At 38.8% G+C, this 24,912-nt stretch overlaps 1 protein-coding gene across 2 annotated transcripts in view; it reads left to right on the forward strand.

The window, feature by feature from the left end:
- LOC126334660 (run domain Beclin-1-interacting and cysteine-rich domain-containing protein) overlaps positions 1-24,912 on the forward strand; it is a 203,552-nt gene that overhangs the window by 67,021 nt on the left and 111,619 nt on the right. For both annotated transcript variants that reach the window (XM_049997119.1, XM_049997120.1), the window contains exons 4-5: positions 4,868-5,051; positions 20,118-21,431. In XM_049997119.1, the coding sequence (XP_049853076.1) occupies positions 4,868-5,051; positions 20,118-21,431 (1,498 nt within the window). The remainder of the gene's footprint in view (positions 1-4,867; positions 5,052-20,117; positions 21,432-24,912) is intronic.

A 24,912-nucleotide genomic window follows, 5' to 3' on the forward strand; every position in this document is an offset into this window, starting at 1 on the left:
TCGATGTTGTCGCCAGTGGTCGGCGGAAGGTGCACGTGCCTGTCGACCTGGGACCGGACCGCAGTGACGCACGGATGCACGCCAAGACCGTAGGATCCTACACAGTGCCGTAGGGGACAGCACCGCCACTTCCCAGCAGATTAGGGACACTGTTGCTCCTGGGGTATCGGCGAGGACCATTCGCAACCGTCTCCATGAAGCTGGGCTACAGTCCCGCACACCGTTAGGCCGTCTTCCGCTCACGCCCCAACATCGTGCAGCCCGCCTCCAGTGGTGTCGCGACAGGCGTGAATGGAGGGACGAATGGAGACGTGTCATCTTCAGCGATGAGAGTCGCTTCTGCCTTGGTGCCAATGATGGTCGTATGCGTGTTTGGCGCCGTGCAGGTGAGCGCCACAATCAGGACTGCATACGACCGAGGCACGCAGGGCCAACACCCGGCATCATGGTGTGGGGAGCGATCTCCTACACTGGCCGTACACCTCTGGTGATCGTCGAGGGGACACTGAATAGTGCACGGTACATCCAAACCGTCATCGAACCCATCGTTCTACCATTCCTAGACCGGCAAGGGAACTTGCTGTTCCAACAGGACAATGCACGTCCGCATGTATCCCGTGCCACCCAACGTGCTCTAGAAGGTGTAAGTCAACTACCCTGGCCAGCAAGATCTCCGGATCTGTCCCCCATTGAGCATGTTTGGGACTGGATGAAGCGTCGTCTCACGCAGTCTGCACGTCCAGCACGAACGCTGGTCCAACTGAGGCGCCAGGTGGAAATGGCATGGCAAGCCGTTCCACAGGACTACATCCAGCATCTCTACGATCGTCTCCATGGGAGAATAGCAGCCTGTATTGCTGCGAAAGGTGGATATACACTGTACTAGTGCCGACATTGTGCATGCTCTGTTGCCTGTTTCTATATGCCTGTGGTTCTGTCAGTCTGATCATGTGATGTATCTGACCCCAGGAATGTGTCAATAAAGTTTCCCCTTCCTGGGACAATGAATTCACGGTGTTCTTATTTCAATTTCCAGGAGTGTACATTGTGATGCCACATCATTGCTACCTTACATGAGTGAGGCGTCTGTGACCCGCTTCAGATTTTTACCCAGAACTTTTCTTCATGTTGCAATTTTCAGGGGCAGGTTGGTGCCTCCCATAGCAACTTCCATCTGCAGGAGATTGGGATTCTGCAGGGTTCTGTTTTGAGTGTCCCTCTGTTTTTAATGGCAATCAATGCTATGGTGATGTGTGCAAGGCCTATGGTACCCCCCTCTTCTTATGCTGATGATTTTTACATTTATTTTAATCGTCCACAATGGGCTTTGCTGAACACAGACTGCAAGGAGCAATACACAGAGCACATTCTTGTGCTTTCACTCAATGCTTCCATTTTTCAACTGTAAAGATCTGCATTATGCAATCCTGTCATTGCCATACAGTCCATTCTCATACCGATCTGTATCTTGATGGCCAGTTGCTCAATGTGGTGGACTCTTACCATTTTTTGTGACTTGTCTTTGATGCCTGGTTGACATGGCTTCCCCATCTTCATTAACTAAAGCAAACGTGGTGATCACACCTCAATGCTCTTCAGTGCCTTAGCAGCACTGACTGGTGTGTAGACCACTATACTCTGATATAGCTCTACAAAGCATTGATCCAGTCCCATCTAGATTATGGGAATCTCTCATATGGCTAGACATACCTTCAAAATTACAAATACTGGACTCGATATGCCATTGTGAGGTACGACCAGCAACTGGTACCTTTTGGACTAGCCTCATGATCAGTCTCCTAACAGAGGCAGGGGTTCCACCACTGCGTGCCTAAACAGTTGATTGCCTATGTGTTATGCATCCATTGCTCCTGGTGCAACTGAACTACTATCTCCTCTTTCCAGATATTACTGAACTCCAGCTTTCCCCTCTACCAATTCTTCTCCGGGCCTGCTCACAGTATGGCTTCATGGTTCATCTCCCAGTGCCAGCTCTGCCCCGACCTTTCACAAGATCTGAAAGACTCACCTCATCCTGTAGCTGTCTACTGGCAGTTCTTCTCCATTGTTGGCATGTTTTGGGGTTCAGAATTAATCTATACTGATGACTCGATGGTGCCAGTCACGCTGGCTTTGCTTACATTCATGCACAATGTAATGATTTTCACCCCTTGCGGGATGGCTACAGTGTTTTCTCTGCGGAGTTAGTAGCCTATCTCATGCTCCTCACCACATTCGTTCCTTCACCACTCAGTCCCTCCTCAACTGTAGCGACTCTTTGTACAGTTTACAAGCCCTTGACCAGTGTTACACTCATCATTCCTTGCTCCTGACTATCCAGGATTCCTTTTTTGCCCTCAAACAATGTGGTCACTAGGTGGTCTTTGTCTGGATCCTGTGTCATGTTGAGATCCCAGAGAATGAACTCACTGACAGGCTGGTCCAATTGGTTATTGGCAACCCGCCTCTCGAGAAGTATATTATGCCATTAAGTTCTCCATGCAGGCCTCTTGTGAGGACTCCATAATCCTTCACTAGGTCTGTTTCAGCCATACCTGGCTGACTCATGGTCATCATCTCTGTCATGAGGATTGTTATTATAGTGCCCGTTTGATGGGGTTCCAAATTTTGCTGGACTGCCCTAACCTCACCGCCCAGCAGTGGACTCTTAATCTTCCTGACTTGCTACCCATGATGTTAGCGGATGATGTCTCAATGGCTGACCTGGTTTTACAGTTTATTTTTGTAGGAGTTTGTACCACTATCTGTAAGGGAGGATGGCTAAGCCTTGTCGGCCCATTGAAGGGTTTGCAGGAGGCCCTGTTGCGTCCTCTGGTCCAAACAGGCAGCTACTGTCTGAGCTTTATAGTCCACTCCAGCTTCCATCCTACCCACTCTTTTGCTCTTATTTCCGCTTCTTGCATGTTCTGTTTGACTTGTTGTTCATTTGTTTTCCTGTACTTCTCTTGTTGTGTCTGTGTCAACAGTCTTTACTGGGTATTGATGAGTGGGGCACCTGTGGGAAGTGTGTGTGTGTGTTGGGGGGGGGGGGGGGGGATGATATGTCCCCCATCACACTTTCTGCCTTTAGGGGCCTCCAACTGCTCCCTGGATGGGACACTTCACCCTCCTTTCTCTCTCCTTACACCTGTTTTCTTTTCATTGCTCCTTTCTCTAAGCTTTGTTGACCTTTGGTTTTTTTCCCTACTCATAGTTTGGTCCGTTTAATCATTAAACGAACCAGCCACCCATGTGTGTGTGTTAGTTGTTCTTGTGTGAATGTGTGTGTTGTCTACTTTCGAAAACCTTTTCCTCAAAAGCTTACATGTTTAGTAGTCTTTTTGTTGTGCCTGTCAGCAATTACACAACTCCCCTATATGGTGGGTGGCAATCTGTTGTTTGTTGTTGTAGCTGGATTCATGAAGTATGGCAGTTGAGTCTCTTGTTGTTCTGCACAACTGCATCATGCATTCTGCAACAGCCAATGAGTGTCAGTAGTGTTCTGAGCTATCTGCTGTGAATGTTGTATTAAATGCAAATATTAAACATGATTTTAGCGAGTCATTTAATGAATTATTATTCCAACTGTTGTGAGCAGTCAGCACAGGTGATTGTGGCCATAGTCATGGTCATGGCCGTGATCTTGGTGAGCAACAAATTTTACATAACCAAGGAAGAAACATAATGTGCAGGTACACACTTTCTTCAAGCACAAAACACATGTATGCATGTACTGCAACTGTTACTTGGAACCAGCAACAGTGCAGTGCCCATTCTGCTTTGGCCTGCAGGAATTGCCATCATGAATTAGACTATACTTACTTTGTTTAAAATTGTAAACTGTTGTGCCATTTGTCCACATAAACTGGCTGTAATGGATGTCATGCATTTCGAAGATGGGATGACAATGGTAATTTTGCTACGTGTTTGTGGTAACTACTGGTGGAGCAGTTAAACCACGCAGCCGTGTCCCAGGCTGGAGAAGTGGGACATGCTATTGAGCAGCAGATACCATCACATTGGAAGTGACATGACGGAAAGGAGGCAAAGCTTAACAGTCAGTTTTGTACAAAACTGTAATAAGTGAAAATCTTACGGAATCATTGTCAGATCAGTGTATGTTCACTCTTTGATATAAAGTGTTATCTTATTGTAACTTACAGAGCAACATAAGCATATGAAGTGCTTTCTGTTCTTTAGTAGGAAGTCAAAACTTGACAAAAGTCTGTAGCTTCCAGTGGAAGAGAAGTTTCAGTGGCATTGAAGTCCACATTCAAGAACTACTACACAATTTGTCAGAATGTTGGATTAAGAAGCAGTAGTTCATAATTTCAAAGTAATAACAATTGTAATCTAAACACACTACTATTTCCCATAAGCTACAGAAAACGTCATTGCCCAAGATGCATTGCTGAAAGATGATGGAATATTTTATCTGTTGGGGAAACTTCAAGAAACATAAACAAGACTGAAAATATTGCCCAGCCTTTGGTCATTGCCCTTCATCAGAGTCTAATTAATACAGAAAAACACACACACACACACACACACAACACACACACACACACACACACACACACACACACACACACACACACACTATTCTGTCAGTGTTGCAGCTCCAAAGTGTAGCTGTGTGTGTGTGTGTGTGTGTGTGTGTGTGTGTGTGTGTGTGTGTGTGTAGGTGGGTGCGCGCACGCTTTTGTTAGCTCCCATTAAGGGTGATATCCAAAAGCCTAGCAACAATTTGATTCGTATTTCTTGAAGTCGTTAACTTTATTTCTACCATTGCTTGTATTCCACCCAGGACTTTCCACGAATTTGTTGGTTAGCACTTTTAATTTATTTTTATTTTATTTCTTTTCAGCTTGGAAGGCCATACATTATCTCAAAAACTGTCATGGCTTCTGTCAGACAGAGAACATTTATTATCATGCTTTGAAAAGACGGCCTATCTTTGTCAGGAAAAGTATGGAGAAGCAACACTTATTTGTTTGAGAGCTGTGGAGCAGAATCAGCCTTCATTACTCGCAGAGATAGATCCGTGTTTGGTAAGTCTTAGCTTAGTAAGTTCTGTATTACTTATTGATTAGTGATTATGTTGTTGTTGTTGTTTTCAGTCTGATGCAGCTCTCCACACTAATCTATCCTGCAAGCCTCTTATCTATGCATAACTACTACACCTACACCCATTTGAACCTACTTATTGTATTCGAGCCTTGTTCTCTCTACAGATTTTACACCCAGACTTTCTCCCATTGCCAAACTGACAGTTCTTTGGTCCCTCATGATGTATGCTGTCAGCTGATCCCTTGTTTAGTCAAGTTGTATCACAAATTTCTTTTTGCCCATTTCAGTACCTTATCATTTGTTATTCAGTCTACCCCCTGATTCTCCAGCATTATCCTATAGCACCATATTTCAAAAGTTTCTTCTTGTCTCAGTTGCCTATCACCCATATTTCACTTCTGTACAATGCTTCATTCCAGAAAAACACCCTATGAAAAGCTTCTTATCACTTAAGTTTGTGTTAGATATTAACAAAGTCCTCTTTTTCAGAAATGCTTTCCTTGTTATTGCCAGTCTGCATTTCATATCATCTCTTTATCTTCCATCATGTAATTTTGGTGCCCAAATAACAAAACTCATGTACTACTTTACTCCCTCAACACCACCTGCCTTGCATAGACTACATTCCATTACCCTTGCTTTGCTTTTACTGATGTTACTCTTATCTACTCAAGACACTATTCATTCAATTGTACTCCTGTTTCAAATCCATTGCTGTGTCTGACAGAATTAAAATTTCACTGGCAAACTGTAAAGTTTTTATTTCTCCCTGAGCTTTAACTCATTTTCCAAATTTCTCCTTGATTCCTTTCACAGCTTGTTCAGTGTACAGATTGAATAACATCAGGGATAAACTACAACCCTGTCTCACTCCCTTCTCAACTATAGCTTCATTTTCATGTTCTTAGTCTGGTTTCTGTACAACTATTAAATAACTTTTCACTCCCTGTATTTTATCCCTGTCACTTTCAAAATTTAAGAGTGTAGTCCAGTTCACACAATGTTAAAATCTCTCTTTAAATCTAAAAATACTATAAACAAAGGTTTGCTTTTTTCTTCAACCTATCAATCAGGATAAGTTGTAGGGCCAGTAGTGCCTCACTTGTCTACATTTCTCCTGAACCCAAACTAATCTTCCCCTATATTGGCCTCTACCAGTTTTCCCGTTTTTCTGTAAATAATTTGTCAGTATTCTACAACCATGACTTAGACAGAATGTTTGGTAGTATTCACATGTTAGCACCTGCCTTCTTTGAAATTGGAATTGTTACTTTTGTCTTGAAGTCTGAGCATATTTTGCCTGTCTCATATTTGTTACATACAAGGTGTAATAATTTTGTCATGGCTGGCTCACTCGAGGATTTCAATAATTCTGAGGGAATATCGTCTACTCCAGGGGCCATTTTCCAATTTCTTTAGTTATGGTTTGCAATTCATAACCAGTAAATTATGATCTATGTACGCAGATTGAAACAATGAATGAAAAATTGTTCCAAGGCGAGGATTCAAACCTGGATCTCCTGCTCACTCGCAGATGCGATAACCACTATGCCACCCTAGTACAGTTGCTATACAAAACTGCATGGACTACCCTAGCATGCCTTCCCCCTCAACCCAGGTTCCCATTCTCACCTCAGCTCACTTGGTATTCATCGTAAATTCGAACAGCGTTGCAGAGGCTCTCCAACTGCCTGGAATTTGGTTAATACATCTATGCCTGGGTTTCAGGCAGGATTCTCCATTTCATTTGATGCTGATGTGCTGTTCCAATACAGTTAGAGAGCTTCTGCAATACTGTTCAAGTTTAGAGGGAATTCTAAGCAGGTTGAGACATGAGTGGGAATATGGGTTGAGGAGGGAGGCATGCTAGGGTAGTTTTGTACAGTTGTCCGTAGTCACTGTGCCAGGTTGGTGTAGTGGTTAGCACATCTGCCTACTGAGTGGAGACCCACATTCAAATCCTGGTCCTGGTCTTGATACAAACATTCATTCATCACTTCAGTCTGCATATAGACTTATAGACCATATAGATGTTTGAGACTTGAGAAGGTCTCTGATTAAACCAGTAAATTATGATCAGAATCCACATCTGCCCCTCGAAATGTCTTACAGTTTAAAATCTGTTTTGAAATCTCTGTTTTACCATTATATTATCTGAAACCTTCCAGTGTTCCCGAGTCTCTTCCACATGTATGATCTTCTTTCATTATTCTTAAACAAAATTTTAGCTTTGATTAAATCAGCCATCTTCCTTTTTCTGTCCTTTCCTACAGCCCATCTTCTCCTACTATTTTTCATTCTGTTCCTTGTCTCCATATTGAATTCCAGCCACTCGTCACAATTAAATTTTCGTCTGGTTCAAGTTTCTGTGTAATTTCCTTTGTCGTATCATACATTCTTTGTTCAATTTCATCATCATCATCATCATCATCATCATCATCATCTGTGGAACTAGTTGACATGTAAAGGAGTCGTACTGTTCTGGGCATTGGCTATCGTAATATTTTCACTATGCTGCATACAGTAGCTTACTCGCATTCCTATTTTCTTATTCGTTATCAGGACTAATCTTGCATTGTCCCTGTCTGAATTTGTGCTGATAGCTCTGTACGGACCTGACCAAAAGTCCTATTCTTCCTACCACTGCACTTCACCAATTCCTCCTATATCTAACTTTAACCTACTCATTTTCATTTTTACATGCTCTAACCTGCATACCAAATTAAGGAATATAATTTTTTTCTTAAAAAAAGAAATTTATGCCGCTTTACTGTTCATTGTTCATTTATTTTTCACAATTATGATTTCGACTTTGTAACCATTCTAAAGTGCTTGTTGAAATGTTAAAATATGTCAGGCCTGTCTTTGATATGTCATCATCGAATAAACATATTTCTGGTGTTATAGATCAGCCGTCTTATTGCAGGATACAGGTACATATCCAGGATACATAATATTGCTGATATTGTGCACAATGAGAAACCATTAACATGCAGTATGGCATATTGAACAGCAAATATATTCTTGTGGCCTGCAGTCGTCACTTCAATTGATGAACAGAAGTGATGAATGCAGGTCACAATGTGGCAGGAATGTATTTGCTGTTAAATAGTTCTGCTGATGCACAGAAGTGATGAATGCAGGTCACAAAAATATATTTGCTGTTAAATATGCTATACTGTATGTTAATGGGTTCTCATTGTGCACAATGTCAGCAATATTATGTATCCTGAATATGTACTTGTATCCTGTAATATGGCAGTTGATCTATAAGACTAGAAATATGTTTTTCTTTTACAATGACATGTCACAGGCAGGAAGTCATTTTAACATTTCATCATTCACTTGAAAATGGCTGGAAAGTGAAATTGTTATTGTCCAAATAAATCAACAATTAACAATCAAATAGCGGAAATTTCTTTCAGAAATTTCTGTGTGTCTGTGGTCCCACACAAAGGAACGATCATTAATGGTGACGACATCACAGTGAGTAGTCTTTTTGCGGAGATACAAGTGGAGGGCTATTTTATCTCTGGACTATTCTTCCCATGCGAATGCCATGTTACGACATATAGTAGAGCAGCAAACCCAAGGGAATAATAGAACTTTGCTGTAAATCCTCCTTACTTTCAGCCATCTGCAGTGCAAGTACAGTAAGATAATGCTGGCTAATTTAGAAGATTAGATCATTCAATCATCCAGGCTGTTGCCCCCACAACCACTGAAAAAGCTGCTACCCTCACCAGGCACCACATGTTAGTCTGACCTCTCCACATATCTTTCTCCATTGTGGTCGCACCTGTGATATGGCTATCTACAGTGTAGAGGCATGCAAGGCACCCCACATTGGAGAGGTAATGGTTCATGGTGATTCTAAATTCCGCTAACATAACATTCCAGATTCGTCAGATCTGATTTTTAACAATATTTGAGTCAGAAGAATAGTGTCCAGTTATCATCAGCCAGAGTTGAAAACCATGAATTGTGAGACATTCAATTGCAGGGAAGCAGTTGGAAGTAGCAACAACTACAATATATGTTATGAGACAGTATTTATCTGCACAGTGCACTTCACAGATAATTATATAACTGATGAAACATGATCAAAGCCAAATACAAGCAAAAGTCTGAAACAGCAAATAGAATGAGAATCAAAAGAATAAACTGGAGGTCATACTAAAAAAAAAAAAAAAAAAAAAAAAAAAAAAAAAAAAAAAAAAAAATCTGTGACTTTAGTCTGTGGAGTAAGGAATGAGATGGCTTAGATTTGGAAGTAGTCATTGAAACCCAGTAGTCCTCTTGGCCTCAGTCTCTGTAAGCCTCTACCCCACACCTGCTTCCATCCTTGCCCCATGACCCTAACCTCACTCATTCTGCACTCACTCACTCTCTCTTCTCCAGTCTCCCCCTCCCAATCCACACCTCTGTTCTCATGCACTGCCTGCAGCCATGCTAAAGAGAAGTACCCAAGTCCATTTTTCAGTGAAACTAGTACTCAGTATAACCATCCTTTGGAGATGACTATAATGAATGTGTGTATAATGTCATGTCTTGTTGTTGTTGTTGTTGTTGTTGTTGGCAAAGATGATGAGGAAAAGAAGAGGGCAAAATGTAGTGTTGGCTCATTATACTGTCCAAATCATAATTAGTTAATACCAGGTATCTGGGACATTGTGGCTTTAGTCTCTGTTAATCCTTGTCAATAACTTTCAGTTGGTGGTAGAATGCTTGCCTACTGATAATTATTCAGTTTTACTAACAACAGATTTTATTGTACTTACCAACAATTTCATAATACAGGTAAATCACATAATTACAGTAACCAGTACTGCAGTCATGGCATCTGTATTTACTCACATCTTGATAATTCTCCCACTCTAGACACACCGAATGTAAATGGTTTTTAATCTAGTCATTGATGGAATTAATAATTTACAGAACTTAAGAACAAAAAGGAACTTCACACTAAAACAACAAGAATAACAGAATTAACGATGTGTAGTATTCACAGACATTTCATTAGAAAGAATAAACAGCTGATATCTACCACAGAGAGCTATTTACAGTCAAAGTACTAACATTTGCATTACACTGACTACAGTCAAAAGCAGTTTGTGCCTTACTGCTAAAAAAATTATGAAAATAACTTTAACTGCATGCAGAAAGCAGTGCAGTGCCATTAGGTGGCCAGTCTTGATGTGTTTCATGAACCCGATATCCAGCAATGATCGACTCATGAATGGGTGATTTGGGTATGCAATAAGGTTTAATAGATGACTGAAACAACAGGTAATTATGTTGGCCTTTCGTCATTTCTTTAGGTCACATGGTAGATCACAAGGATCTGCTGGAATTGGCATTTGATATGCTCCTTCAGATGAGGCAAGTGATCTGAAATCATCTGTGGTGATACTGACATTTACTCGTATTGCACGCCACAACATACTAATAATGAAATCAGTAGGCTACATAAAATCAAAAGAAAAGTCTATTCACAAAGCAGTGGCTGGAAAACACACATATAAAAGGTATTTCATATGTAAGCTTTCAGGTTTAGGAAAAGGGATACAGTTGGGAAAGTTGCCCAGAAACCCGAGTCAGGGGAGACTTAATGGATGGGATGAGTCTTTCCTTCTCATGTCTTTCTCATTTCCAGTTTTAGAGCTATGAGTATTATTTAAAAACTTTCTAAAACATAACACTTTTTATCCCAGTGTAATGAAAAACATTGCAGAAATTTCCAGAGCATACAGAAGTGTTCCTAGAATTTCTAGTACATTAAAGAATATTCCTGAAATATGAAGTACATTTTTTGCAGATTGTTGAAAAGGGAGAAAAAAGGACTTTAAGAAAATGCAAAAGCAAATCAGGGATAATGCAGCATAAGTACAATTACAAAAGGTTGCTATTATGACAGGGAATCTATGCAATTAAGATAATCAACTGAGCATCTATTTACTCAGCAACATGATATTTTGGTGTTATGGGTGCAGAAATTCACTCCTGGAGCTTGATTAGTGATCATACCAGCATGAAAAGTGTTGCAAATTATTTGCTTGTTTGTTTATTTATTTTGATCCGTCTTTGAGCTTTTTTATGCAATCATTACTGTCGTAGGGAGTTTACATGTATTGTACAAACACATTGTACATACTAATACAAGGCACATAAAATATATGCTAGAATTTCTTAATTTTACAGTACATAAAAAATAATATACAGAAGTATCAAATAAACTATTGACATGCTAAGGTAAGTACAAAATAGTTTACAATTAGAAATAGTTTAGTATCTCAAGTCATCCATAGAACAGATTTGAAATTCTGAAATATTGTAGAAATCAATTTCTTTCAAGCATTTTTCAGTTTTTGTTTTAAAGTTGTTAAGTGCCTCCTTATTTTGTTTTGACAATATTGGAAGTGATCTGTATTGTAGTACCAATGCAGATTTAGCAAGTTTTACAGCATGATCACTTGAATGGATAAATGTTATGAGGTAATAAGAGGTGATAAAGCTCAGAATAGATTTAAAATTGAGGTCAATCGGACAACAGATTTTCATAGGTGATCCAAGATGAGAGGGAGATATATAACGTACTGAACACATTGTCTAGGTGTAGCATCTTTTACTAGTAATCAAAATTGCCTGAGTCCTGGGTTTCAATCTAGCTACTGCTTAAATTTTGAATAAAAATTGTCAGCAATGGTGGTCGAAGACTTCTGACATCAGAGATACCCTCATTCTGCCAACAGTCTTGTCATCAAAGAAGGTGGAGGAGCAGACAGAGATTCAGGGCATTCTCTTACCCTTGGGGTGGGAAACTACTGCAAAAAGGTGGAAGAGTCAGCAGTGATAAATGGCATGAGCATGTTGAAGCAAGTGGAAATCACTGTATTAAAGACACATAATGTGTATCCACAGGACATGAGGCCTGTAATTGAAAAGTGTCATAATCATGTCTCCATTGGCAAAAGGTTCCATGTTAGTACCCGATTTGGATCTCTGGGAAGGGACTGCCAAGGGGGGAGGTGTTAATGAGAGAGAAGATAGAATAACCAATTAAGGGATATCTTTCTACAAAATGGGGCATGGGATGTCAGAAGTTTGAACGTAGCAGTAAAGCTAAAAAATCTTAAAAGGGAAATGCAAAGTCTCTATTTAGATATAATGGATGTCAGTGAAGTGAAAAGGAAAGAAGATAAGGATATCTAGTCAGAAAAATATGTGGTAATAACAAGAGCAGCAGAAAGTAATATAACAGGTGTGGCATTTGTTATGAATAGAATGGTAGGGCAAAGGAGTTACTGTGAACAATTCAGGTATAGGGTTGTTCTCATCAGTTTCAATAGCAAACCAGCATCAACAGTGATAGTTCAGGTGTATGTACATTCCGATGTCACAGGTAGATTATGAAGAGATAGAGAAAGTATATGAGGATACTGAATGTCTAATTCAATAAATAAGGGAAGATGAAAATCTAATGACCGTAGGTAAGGACACAGTATCAAATGAAACATATTGATACTGTATTCATGAGTAGTATCGGTCAAAAAGTATTGTACTCATAAAAGTATCAACACAGAAGTATTGATACCCCAAGGTATCAATACTTTTAGTATCGATCGATTTTTTGAACAAAATACGAATGTATACAAAATATCATTGTAGAAAAATTGAAGTATCAATACTTCTGGGCATGTTTTCAAATTTTCTATGAAGTTTTTTTTTGTATAATTTGTATTTCATCTCTCACACATTCAACATCTATCCATATTTTGAGATTTGAGAAATTTAAATGAACTTTACAACTTCCAGTCTAGTTGTAAGATACAATTGGTAAGCAATAATCTAATGCACAAGAGACAGTACAGCATAATACATACCTATGTAGAAGATACACTGCAAGCCCTATGAATGTTTTGACATTGAAAATAATAAGCAATATTTCAAGTAATCAAACACTTTATTTAGTAAAAATATTTCACAATATGAAATCCAAATTATGATTATATATTTTAAACCTCCCATTCTTCCTCTGTACAATCCCTTAAAAACAGAAGTTTGTTCAATCGTTTTGGTGATAGCCTGTTTAGCATTTTAGACTTAGTACTGCCTGCCTTCGAAAACAATCTTTCTGAAGGCATGGATGTAGCTGGGATTGCCAGGTATTCTTTAGCAAGCGTATATAATTGTAGAAATACACTTTTCATCTTCCCACTGTTCAAATGGGTTCATAGATAGAGATGACACGGATGTTGCTAAATAAGCATCATTTCATCCTTCAGATTTACTGAAGATTGCTGGTTCATGAACAAGGAAGTGACTTTGCCTTTTTTTCTTTTTTTTTTTTTACGGGCCAACATTTTGTGTTGGCTCCAAAAGTCATAAGATGTGTCAGCTGATGAATCACTATCTGTCTCACTACCAATGTTGGTGGTGGCAGGATTTGTTGCTATCAGTCGCCTTATCATAGATATTGTTCGGGCACAAGCTCTGGCATCTTGAAAATGGATGTTTTTGAATCTGCGCTGAATCTGTTTCATGACTTCGATTCTAAAGGCTCCTGCTCCACTGTCAGTAGACAGATTAAAAGCATCTATTTGTGCTTTTAAACAGTTGATCATTGGTATAATTTTGCTGATGGTCACATACTGCTCTCCAGATATTTCTTTAGAAACTTGAAGCAGATCTTTAATATTCTGCATTTCTATGGCCGAAAGCGGTGCTTTCGCATTAAGCTTCAAAATTTGATGCCTGAAAGGAGCCAGTTTGAAATACCCCTCAAGCATAGATTAGATTAGATTAGATTAGATTAGATTAGTACTTGTTCCATAGATCATGAACGTGACACTTCATAATGATGTGGAACATGTCAGGTTAATAAAAGGTGTCTATACAAGACATTACATTACACAAAATATTACATGACACTTAATATTTTTAATTTTTTTTAATAATATACAGAATTCCAATGAGTCTTTACATCTAAGATCAACTTAAAATTGTTCCAGTTTGTTTTTGCCTTAATAAATCTCTTTGAATCACACTTGACTTGAAATATTTAACATAATCTCTTACTTTATTACACAATAAATTAAAATCATTGAACGACATAGTCGATTCAGCCATAAGATTAATGGTATGGGCAAAACAAGATAAATGTTTCCCTCTACCTATGAATTTATTAATACCAGCTACCATATTTGCACCATTATCAGTAATAATAGTGGTGATTTTCTCAGATTTGATATTCATGCCTTGACAAATTTCTTGCATCTGTTCAGAAATGTAGTCAGCTGTATGCCGTTGATCCAACGCAACAGTAACAATGCAGCGTGAAGTAAGTTTATTGTTATCGGAATAGTGGGCAGTGACACCTAAATAACTAGTGGTAGTCATTATCTCGGTCCGTACATCACAGGTTAGCGAGATATGATCTAAAGTTTCGAATTTCAGTTCAATTTTGGATCGCATAATGCTCTAGAAACTGTCTAGATTTTCTTTAAGAGTGTCTATACTCGGAATTTTAAAAGATGAACAAACCTGACGCATCAATTTCTGAAATCCTTGACCTTTAACAATGTCGAATGGTCGTTTGAACACACAAATAAAATAAAGCAACAATGTGCATATTGCATAACACAGAGTTCACTCTCCCTCCACATACGATAGCTTTCTATGTATTGTTTCTCCGATGGAAAATTGCTTCTTTTTGTTAAACGGTCTGCTTTCTGTGTCCGTTGAATTCTCTGATGATTGCACAGGGTTGAAGACCTTATCCCCAGAAATGACATCAATGTTGAAAGGCTCTCTGGGTGATGGCGATGATGGTAGTTGCTCTTTTATCTTCAGCCATTTTGGTGGTAACTCGATTGTCATTTGTCCCAGGGCCAGATTTCCTTTTTCACTGAAAAATACAGAACGAGTGATTTTTTTTAGTAAACAAAAAATAAAAACTTCCAGTGTAGAACACCTCAGACATGTGTTTTTTCCTGTATTCTCAGATAGATGAGGATTTTGGTTTTTTTCCCCCTAAATAAAAATGAACTAGTTTCAGGAAAAGTAAAAATCAAAAAAGTATAATATTATAAGAATATTACTAAATTACCTTGATATTGTGCTTGTGGGATGCTTTTGCAAATGTTTCTTCATATTTGATGTATTCCCTGATGATTTTAAGGTTCTGAAGCAAATTTTGCATTTCACTTCATTGGTGTTTAATCGAGTGTAATACTTCCACAGCTCACTTTTCACAGGCGCCATCCTAGATGTCCACATAAATCACTTACTGACAACTAACAAACCTATTTTTATTTTCAAGAAAGCCAAATTGTTCGTTTAATGTTTCTAACATAAAGTACCATGTGCGGACATATAGTATTTTGTTTGCATTTCAAATAGCCGGTAGCATCACGACAGTGTTGCCAGCCTAATCTTTGTGGCGCCCCAGTCCCATCGCACCAGTGTCAACAGTCTGAGCTCTAAGAAGTACTTGATACCTACCATGTAACACTCATTGAGTAAAAGACTCGATTGCAAAGTATCGACTAGAAAAGTATCGGTATCTATACACTAAAGTATTGATGCACTAAAGTATCGATACTTTTTCCGTGTCCCTGCTCGTGGGGACTGGAATGCAATTATATGGAAAGAAATAGAAGAGAAGGTTACAAGAGAATATGGGCTTGCCAGTAGGAAAGAGAGAGGAGAATGACTAATTGAGTTCTGCAATAAATTTCAGGTGGTAATAGCGAATACTCTGTTCAAGAACCACAAGAGGAGGCGGCAGCATACTTTAGAGTCTTGCATGACTGGGTAAGCGAGCACAAAAAGCGACATCGGACAAGCACAGCCTAACCGGGTAGGCCGCCAGCACCAATTATTGTGTCTGAGCATACATGCCATGGCCACATCCCAGGTAATGTTTGGTTCCAAAGATGTTAAATGTATCTTCATCGCTGCGTGACTACTGTCAGCACAGGCTTCTCATTAGTAGTGTGTCTATCTGTAATCATGCAGTGTAAGGAAGCCAGAATAGTAAGATCTAAACCAATGTGCAGACATTGATGAGGCAGGAGGGTCTAAAGAACAAACTGTGGAATACATTTCTTCTGGATGTAGATGAAAACAGCAAGTGCACTTGGTATGTATCATGCATAAACTGCTGTACGTTATTGTGTCTCCAGTCGAGAACGACACATTTAAAGAAACGCAGTTGTAAGAAATACCACACTGCACAGCTCCTTCAGGGAAACAGGGAAACTGGCAGTAATACGAGGTAGTACAGCAGCAAAATGTGTGCCAGACATATGATATCTTTTATGGTGTTTCTGGTGAAAGTTTCGAAGAGCTAGGGCAAGATGGTGTATACTATGGAGAAGTCAGAATTTCAGGTGTTGTGCTGCATCCCATTGCTATTAGCGGAATTGCCAAAGGAGAAGCTGATAATGACTTCTGTTATTATTGATTTTGTTAATAAAATATGTATTGCAACATTCATATGACATACTCACACAATCACTTGCATTATTTGATGTTTGCAGCACATTACATAAATGTTTTATTTACAAGCAAATTCCTGGACACTAAGACGTTGGCAGTAAATATTAAAGAAGAAATAGAAAAGAGTGTGGCAGATAGGAACATTTCACCAAACATGTTGCAGAATTTTGTTTTTGTCCGCAACCAAGGCGCCAATATAATACAAGGTTCAGAAAATCATGAAAGGCTTCTTTGTGCTGCTCATTGTATTAACAAAGCACTTAGCCACACTTTCACTGATGATATCATCTTATTAAATGATGCCTCAAACATTGCAGCAACAATAAATTTTGCAAAATGCATTGTATGGTACGTGAGGAAAAGTGGGCTCTTATGTACCTTTGGAATCGTCTTCAAAACACAAGATCAGCACACAGTGGAACAGCTTGTACACTATGCTAGAGTCCATATACTCGCAGTATAACAAGGTTACTGCTGTAGTGATGGAAAAGAATTGTGGATTTCTTGAAACAATTTAAAAAGGGGACAGATGAATTATAAGGCAAAAAAGAACCTACAATGTAATTAGTTTTTCTTTAGCTTAAGAATAAATCTGCAGTGTGAATAAAAATGTCCTTGAAGTGGGTTAAATTACTGTAGTTACACGAACTGTTTCCTTATGATATGAGGAAAGAATAGAGATGTTATTAAGTAGTGTTACTGACATATACCAGCAGACACATATTTTTAATAAGAGATCCTTATTAAAAATCCAGTCCTGGTAGTTTTACTTGATTAGTTCGTAGTTACTTCCAACTATAAAATTGCTACTTTCAACTAGCCATCTATCCATGATCTCACTATTGTTGACATAAAGCAGAAAATTCTTGGCAGTGTGCAACAAAATTATGCTAGTGTTGCAGGTACTACATGCTAATCATTTTTGTGTAGTTAGTGTCTTATACCCTATTACAAGATAGTTCCATATTACGTCTGTCTCCCTTGTTTATTAATATAGAACCTTCAAGTAAAGTGTCATCATCATCCAGAAAGAGAGATCATTTCAAGGACTGGAAGGAAGGTAGATTAGAGTGGAACATCTTAATCAAAATCGAGGTCGCTTGAGATTGAACACAAGCTCATACTCTTTCGAGGATGGGAAAAGAAATTGACTATGCCCTTTCAAAGTAAGCATCCTGACGTTTGTCTGCAGTGATTAGGGAAATTGCAGAAAACCTAAATCTGGATGGCTACACATGGATTTGAATCATTCTCCTGAACACGAGTGCAGTGTATCAATTACTGGAAGATTAAGCAAATCACTATATTTAATGCATGTTTGAGCTAATGATGGTGTGGTGAACTTCCGCTTACTTTGCACTCGATTCTAAGCCGCAGGCGGTTTTTTGGATTACAAAAACGAGAAAAAAGTGCAGCTTAGATTCGAGTAAATACGGTAACCCTCGAGTGGGCTTGTTTTTCATAACACAAGTGGGCATTTGGCATACTTTGTACATTTGAAAAGAGTAGCTGTCTTTATGCTATCAGGGTAAACATGTATGAGAGGAATCACCGTTAGCTTAATTATATAGTGATAAAATAAATTTATATAATATGGGCTAAAGCATTGTTTAATTAAACAATAATAAAACTATCTTTCATTATATTACTCTGTTCCCATGGATGGGTAATGACCCGCTGTAAGCCTTAAACAGCACAATTGCATCAGATCGCAGCCAAACACTTATTCTATTAGTATTTGTCTTGAAGGGAACTGTCTCATTGTGGGATTGTGCTGCAATCTTTTAATCTGGGTCATTTTCATACACAGATTGTAAATTTTTTTCTTACATAGCTCGCTGTTTATTTTATAGTACTGCTACTCTCTTGAACATATAACATCACAATTTATCACTTAGTTCACTGAAGCAATAATGAAGTAATTGGTACATGCTCACAATTGTGAAACAGTGGAATGTGCAAAACAATTTTATTTTTAGTTGGTGCACTTTATACATTGGAATGCCTGCTAAAGGGTTAAATTGATTGATGAAAGAAGGAAGAGAAAGACAGGAATACTGTAATATAAATCACATAGAAATGAAATTAATAGAAAGTGCAGAGCAGCCAAGGCAAAAAACTGCAGGAAAAATGTGAAGAAATTGAAAAATAAATGATCTTTGAAAAGTCTGAGTCAGCATATAGCAAAGTCAAAACAATGTTCAGTGAAATTAAAAGCATCAGAGGTAAGATTGAGAATGTAATGAGAATTTCACTGTTAAATGCAGAGTAGAGATAGGATAGGTGGAACGCGCACATTGAAGGCCTCTATGAGAAGGAGGGCTTGTCTGATGATGTGATAGAAGAAGGAATTAGAGACAATATGGAATACATTGAGGACTCAGTATTAGCCAGAATTTGAGAGAGCTCTAGAAAACTTGAGATCAGAAAATGCATAAGGCATATGTAACATTCCATTGGAATTTCTAAAGTCACTAGGAGAATTGGCAACCAAATGACTATTCAAAATGGAGTGCAGTATCTATGAGACTGGTGACAGACATACCATCAGACTTTCAGAAGAATATCATCCAGACAGTTCCAAAGATACCAAGAGCAGATAAGTGCAAGACCTATCACACAGTCAGCTTAACAGCTCAAGCATCCAAGCTGCTGAAAAGAATAAGAATGGAAAAGAAAACTTAGGATCTCTTATATGATGATCAGTTTGGCTTTAGGAAAGGTAAAGGCATCAGAGAGGCAGTTCTGATGTGCTTGAAATGGAAGCAAGACTGACGAAAAATCCAGACACGCTCATGGGATTTATTGACCAAGAAAAAGTGTTCAACAATGTGAAATTGTGCAAGACGTTGGAGATTCTGAGAAAAAATAGGAGTAAGCTGTAGGGAAAGATGGGTAATGTACAGAGTGCTTATAATTGAACTTTTGCTACCTGAGACAGTGTAGGTGAGAAACTACTTGTGCTCTGAGTACCCAACTTGTTAGGAATGGTGTTCAGACTATGCATTGCAGGATTTGCACTGAAAACTGGAATGGAAAGCAATGAAAGGGTCATGTGAATTTTTTTTAATTTAAAAATTTTTTTTAATTGCCTAAGAATAATATCTGCACACCTAAATTGCTCTTCACAAAAATCTTCAGGATTCTGAGAGTGGTGGGATAAGATTAAAGCTAGCATGTTTCCCCCTCTCTCTAAAATTGTATGGTCTCAAAATCTGATTTCATGTTCTATTGAGAACTGAAGTGAGTATAAGATTTACCTTGAAATAATTGTTTCAAAGTTGGTAAATAATGGAATATCTGTCTGACAGATATATATTTTAGTAAATTTATTTTCCGTATTGAATGTTATCACAAATGTTTGTTTTGCTGGTAAGTGAATTATCATTGGCTTACAGGTTTTATTATATGAATTGCATCTTATATTTCTGTTTGTTCATCATTTCGTCCATAATCTAAAACATAGCAGTTTATTTTTTTTTATTTTGGTGTTATAGGATTTTTAACTTCAAGTTATTCAAACTGAAACTTTAATTCTCTTTCAGTATCTCTCAACATGGACATACAATGAGTTCCAGAAGACACATCGTAGATGTTCATCATTTCCCGAAACTCAACATAAAACTTGGCATTTTGCACACAGTGACTTGTTGGGTTGGAAAAAACAATGTTCAGAAGACAATCAAGCTAATACAACATCAGTATATGCCAAAGCAGATTACAATGCACCAAGTAGTGAGATGAAGGACACTACATGCAGTTATGATTCTGATAGAGTAAATTCATGTGAAGAAGCTACAGAATCCATAATTTCATGTCAAGAAAGTGAAAATGTCGAGAATGGAAACACTGAAAGAAATAGAGACACTCGGACTGCAGACGATAATATCTCTGAGATGTTTTATAGTAATACTAAACTAAAGCGTTGGAAAAGTCTTCCAGATATTTTGGGAACTACATTTATAATACCACTATGCAAAAGAAGTTTTTCAGCTAGCACTAAATCACTGTATGTGAACAAAGTTTTTTTCCAGTGTACCTCGGGAAGTCATGTGTCTTTGCCCTGTCCAGCAGATGATCCACGGCTAGACCAAGAAAATTTACAAGGTTCAAATATTGGCCAAATGATCGAAAATGTATCAGGACACCAAGCATATTGTAAACTTTCTCCAAGTGTGCTGCAGGTAGATTACTCAGCAGAACCGACACCTGATCATGAACCAGATTCTTGTGTGACAGACAACAGGTTAGCTGGACATTGGAAGCAACAATCTGCAAAACAACAAACCAAAAGTTTGAATAAAAAACTGACAAAGGGATGTTCAAATAACTTCAAAAAACCTAAAACAGCAATCCCAAAAAATCTCACATTGGTAGAAAGCTCAACAATTGCAAGCAGCAACAGCAGCAGTAGTAGTTCTGACACACTAAATGTTAACAGGCATTTAGCTGAGTCATCAGAAGTCATACGCAAAGCAAACAAAACTGCAACAACCTGCAAGGCAAGACCATCTGACCTAAATCTTCCATCTAGGCACTGGAGGAAAAGTGAGATCAACAGTTCAGGGATGCCATCTGCTCGAAATTTACAAAGAAAACGAAAAACAGGGATTTCTGGCTCTGTTCCTAACTATCCTTTCGAGTGGCTTGGTGATAGACAGCACTGCAAGAAAAGTTTTATTGAAGATGGTGGTAGCAGTGTTCTTCCAATGACTGTTGGATTTTTTCCTCGTCCCCAGCAAGGGCAAAGCATCACCAGTTTCCTTTCTTCTGTTCAGTTTGCCCGACCAGCAGCAGAACTTGATCGGGAGAATGCACACTTCAGCATATCAGAAGCCATAATTGCTGCAATTGAGCAGGTGGGTTTTTGTCATTACATTTTGCTGAAATTAGGCATTGGTATTACCAGTGCAGGAAGACTGAATTAGATAACAGTTTCATTGTATTTTTGAAACTAAGAAACATAAATTAATTTATTGTCTCTGCTAAGAAAGGAAATTATGATGCATTAATTTTGAAGTAATTAATTTATAGTATGCCAATCAAAATAATTGCTTGTATGAACCTATTCTGTAAGTAGCTGTCTACTTTTCTGGTTTGTAGTTGCTATGTATTCCTTGAATCACTTGAAAAAGCCCATTTGTTTCATTTCTAATACCAGTGTCGCTGACAGTTTGATAAATTTAATCATATTTTCCTCATACTGTGAGCAGCTGGAAACATCCCAACCTGGATTGAATATTTATTTTACTTTTATTATTCATGTACTAATACTTTTCAGAACAGATTCTTGAACTTTAAACCACTTGTTCAATAAAGAAACCAAATTCTGCAGCTGTGTACGCCATGTAGAACAAAAAGAGGTCTTCATACATTTTGAAGCAAATTTTGTGAATGTATTAAATAGGGTAGATGTTACTGTAGTTTATAATTGCCTCTAACTAAACAAACACTTTGTACATTTCATCAGTAATTATCTATATTAATAATGGCTGACCCAATTTGCAGTTCATGGTGCATGGTTTCAGTTGTAGGTTTCCTATCTAATAGCTTCCAGGGAGCAACAAAATTTGCACTTACAAATATTTCATGTACTATGGTGTGCAAAACTGAAGGATGAAACTGACTTTCGCACGGTGTGTAACTGTCAAATAACATAGCTCGATGAAAATTGAAAGTACATACAATGGAGAGCCAAAGAAACTGGTACACATGCCTGATATTGTTTAGCCCCCACCACCACCACAAGCACGCAGAAGTGCCCCAACACGATGTGGCATTTACTCAACTAATGTCTGAAGTAGTGCTGGGCGGAATTGACACCACGAATCCTGCGGGGCTATCCATAAATCCATAAGAGTACAAGGGGTGGAGATGTCTTCTGAACTGTACGTTGCAAGGCATCCCAGATATGCTCAATAAAGTTCATGTATTGGGAGTTTGGTGGCCAGCGGAAGTGTTTTAACTCAGAATAGTTTTCTTGGAGCCACTCTGTAGCAATTCTGGATGTGTGGGATGTCGCATTGTCCTACTGGAAATGCCCAAGTCTGCCGAAATGTACAGTGGTCATGAATGAATGTGGGTGATAAGGCAGGACGCTTATGTACTTGTCATCTGTCAGTCGTGTTTAGATGTATCAGGGGTCCCATATCACTCCAACTGCACATGCCCCACACCATTACAGAGCCTTCACCAGCTTCAACACTCCCCTGCAGACATCTCTCCATACCTGTACACGTCCATAATTCAATAGAATTTGAATCAAGACTCGTCTGACCAGCCAATATGTTTCCAGTCATCAACAGTCCAGTTTTGGTGTTAGTGGGCACAGACGAGGCATAAAGCTTTATGTCGTACAGCCATCAACTGTACATGAGTGGGCCTTCGGCTCCGAAAGCCCATGTCGATGATGTTTTGTTAAATGGTTCGCAATCTGACACTTGTTGATGGCCCAGCATTGAAATGTGCAGCAATTTGCGGGAGGGTTGCACTTCTGTCACATTAAAGGATTTGCTTCAGTTGTTGTTGGTCCCATTCTCGCAGGATCTTTTTCCAGTCGCAGTGATGTCAGAGATTTGATGTTCTGCCGGTTTCCTGATATTCACAATACACTCGTGAAATGCTCATATGAGAAAATCCCCACTTCATCACTGCTTGTACACAGACTATAACACCACTTAAATCTTGATAACATGCCATTGTAGCCACCAGACACTTGTTGTCTTATATGTGCATTGCCGAACACAGCACTGTATTCTGCCTGTTTACATATCTCTGTATTTGAATATGCATGTCTATTCCAATTTCTTTGACATTTCAGTGTAGAAAGAACTGCTAAAGTATAATATAGAAGATAACTGTAAGAAATGTGCTATGAGAGGAACAGAATGGCCTTTTATTCAAAGACAATAATTACACTGATGTCACCATGATTCACGATGGTCCTCCGGACATCATACAAGGTAGGACATGTTTTTCAATAGTGTGTTTGATCAGCGCGGATGGCAGTGCGTACTCTGCAATCTGCTCCCATGCTTGCCACAAGGTTGGTAAGAAGTTCCAGTGATAGGGCATTCCATTCCACCACCAGTATGATTGACAACTGCTGGATGTGCTACAATGTGTGTGTCTCTCAATGCATCCCACATGTGTTCAAAAGGGTTTAAGTCAGGGGAATGGACAGGTCAGTCCATTCATCAAATATCCACCCATTTCAAGGACTCCTTTACCTTTGCTGTTCAATGTGATTGTGTATTATCATGCATAAAGAAGTCTGACCAAATGCACCCCTTAAAAGACACACATGGGGAAGGAGTACAGTGTCCCGGTAATGTTGCTGGTGAGTTTACTGTGTTCAAAGATTTTGAGTTCAGTGTGTCCATGTAACATGATTGTTTTCATGATCCAGGTGTTGTGGTGTGGGAGAGCATAATACTACAGTGGCATACTGCCCTCCAAACTTTCACTCATCAGCATTAATGTGACATTGTTCTCCTTCCCCATGTGCATCTTTTCAGGTGTCAATTTGACACTGACTTCATTTTTGTGGATGAAAATGCACGACCACATCAAACAGTGGAGGTGAAGGAGTCCTTGGAATAGGTGAGTATTGTTGAATGGACTGACCTGTGCATTCCCCCTGACTTCAATTGCTTCAGGAGGTGTGGGGTGCATTGGGGGACACATAATGCAGCAGCACACCAATGACCACCCAGCAGTTGTCAATTACACTGGCAGAGGAATGGAAAGCCCCACCACAAGAACTCCTTATAAACCTTGTGGTGAGTATGGGAGCACCTTGCAGAGAACACATTGCCTACCATGGTGATCACACCCAGTATTAATGGATCATTTAACATCTTTTGTAATGTTCAGGGGACCATAATAAATTGCAGTGACTCCAGTGTTATTACTATCTTTGAATGAAAGTGTCATTTCTATTTATTTCTTTTAATCTCTCAGTTACCTTCTATACTATGCTTAGCTGCTCTTTCTATGTATGGTCCATGTTTCACTGAGCTTTGTTACTTGGCAGTGACACATCATGTGAATGTTACTTTCAACCTCAAGTTTTGCACAACAATGTAATTATTGGCAGAATTTAAAAATTTTAAATGCTGTCTTAGTCTATTGGTTAAGAGGTATAATCTTTTGTTATAGGTTTAACACAGTAAGACTAATATTGCAGTTAGAAACTGTGTATGTGTCTTGGGGTAGCATAACTCGGCACAAGCAAATACCTATACTACATTCATTTACTATTTGAGAACGATAGTACATAGTGATTTGAACAAACTTTACACATAATTTCAAACTGTTATAAAACTTTTTGTTGTTGAA

The sequence above is a fragment of the Schistocerca gregaria genome, chromosome 2 (genome assembly GCF_023897955.1).
Source record: "Schistocerca gregaria isolate iqSchGreg1 chromosome 2, iqSchGreg1.2, whole genome shotgun sequence".
Classification (NCBI taxonomy): Eukaryota; Metazoa; Arthropoda; class Insecta; order Orthoptera; family Acrididae; genus Schistocerca; species Schistocerca gregaria.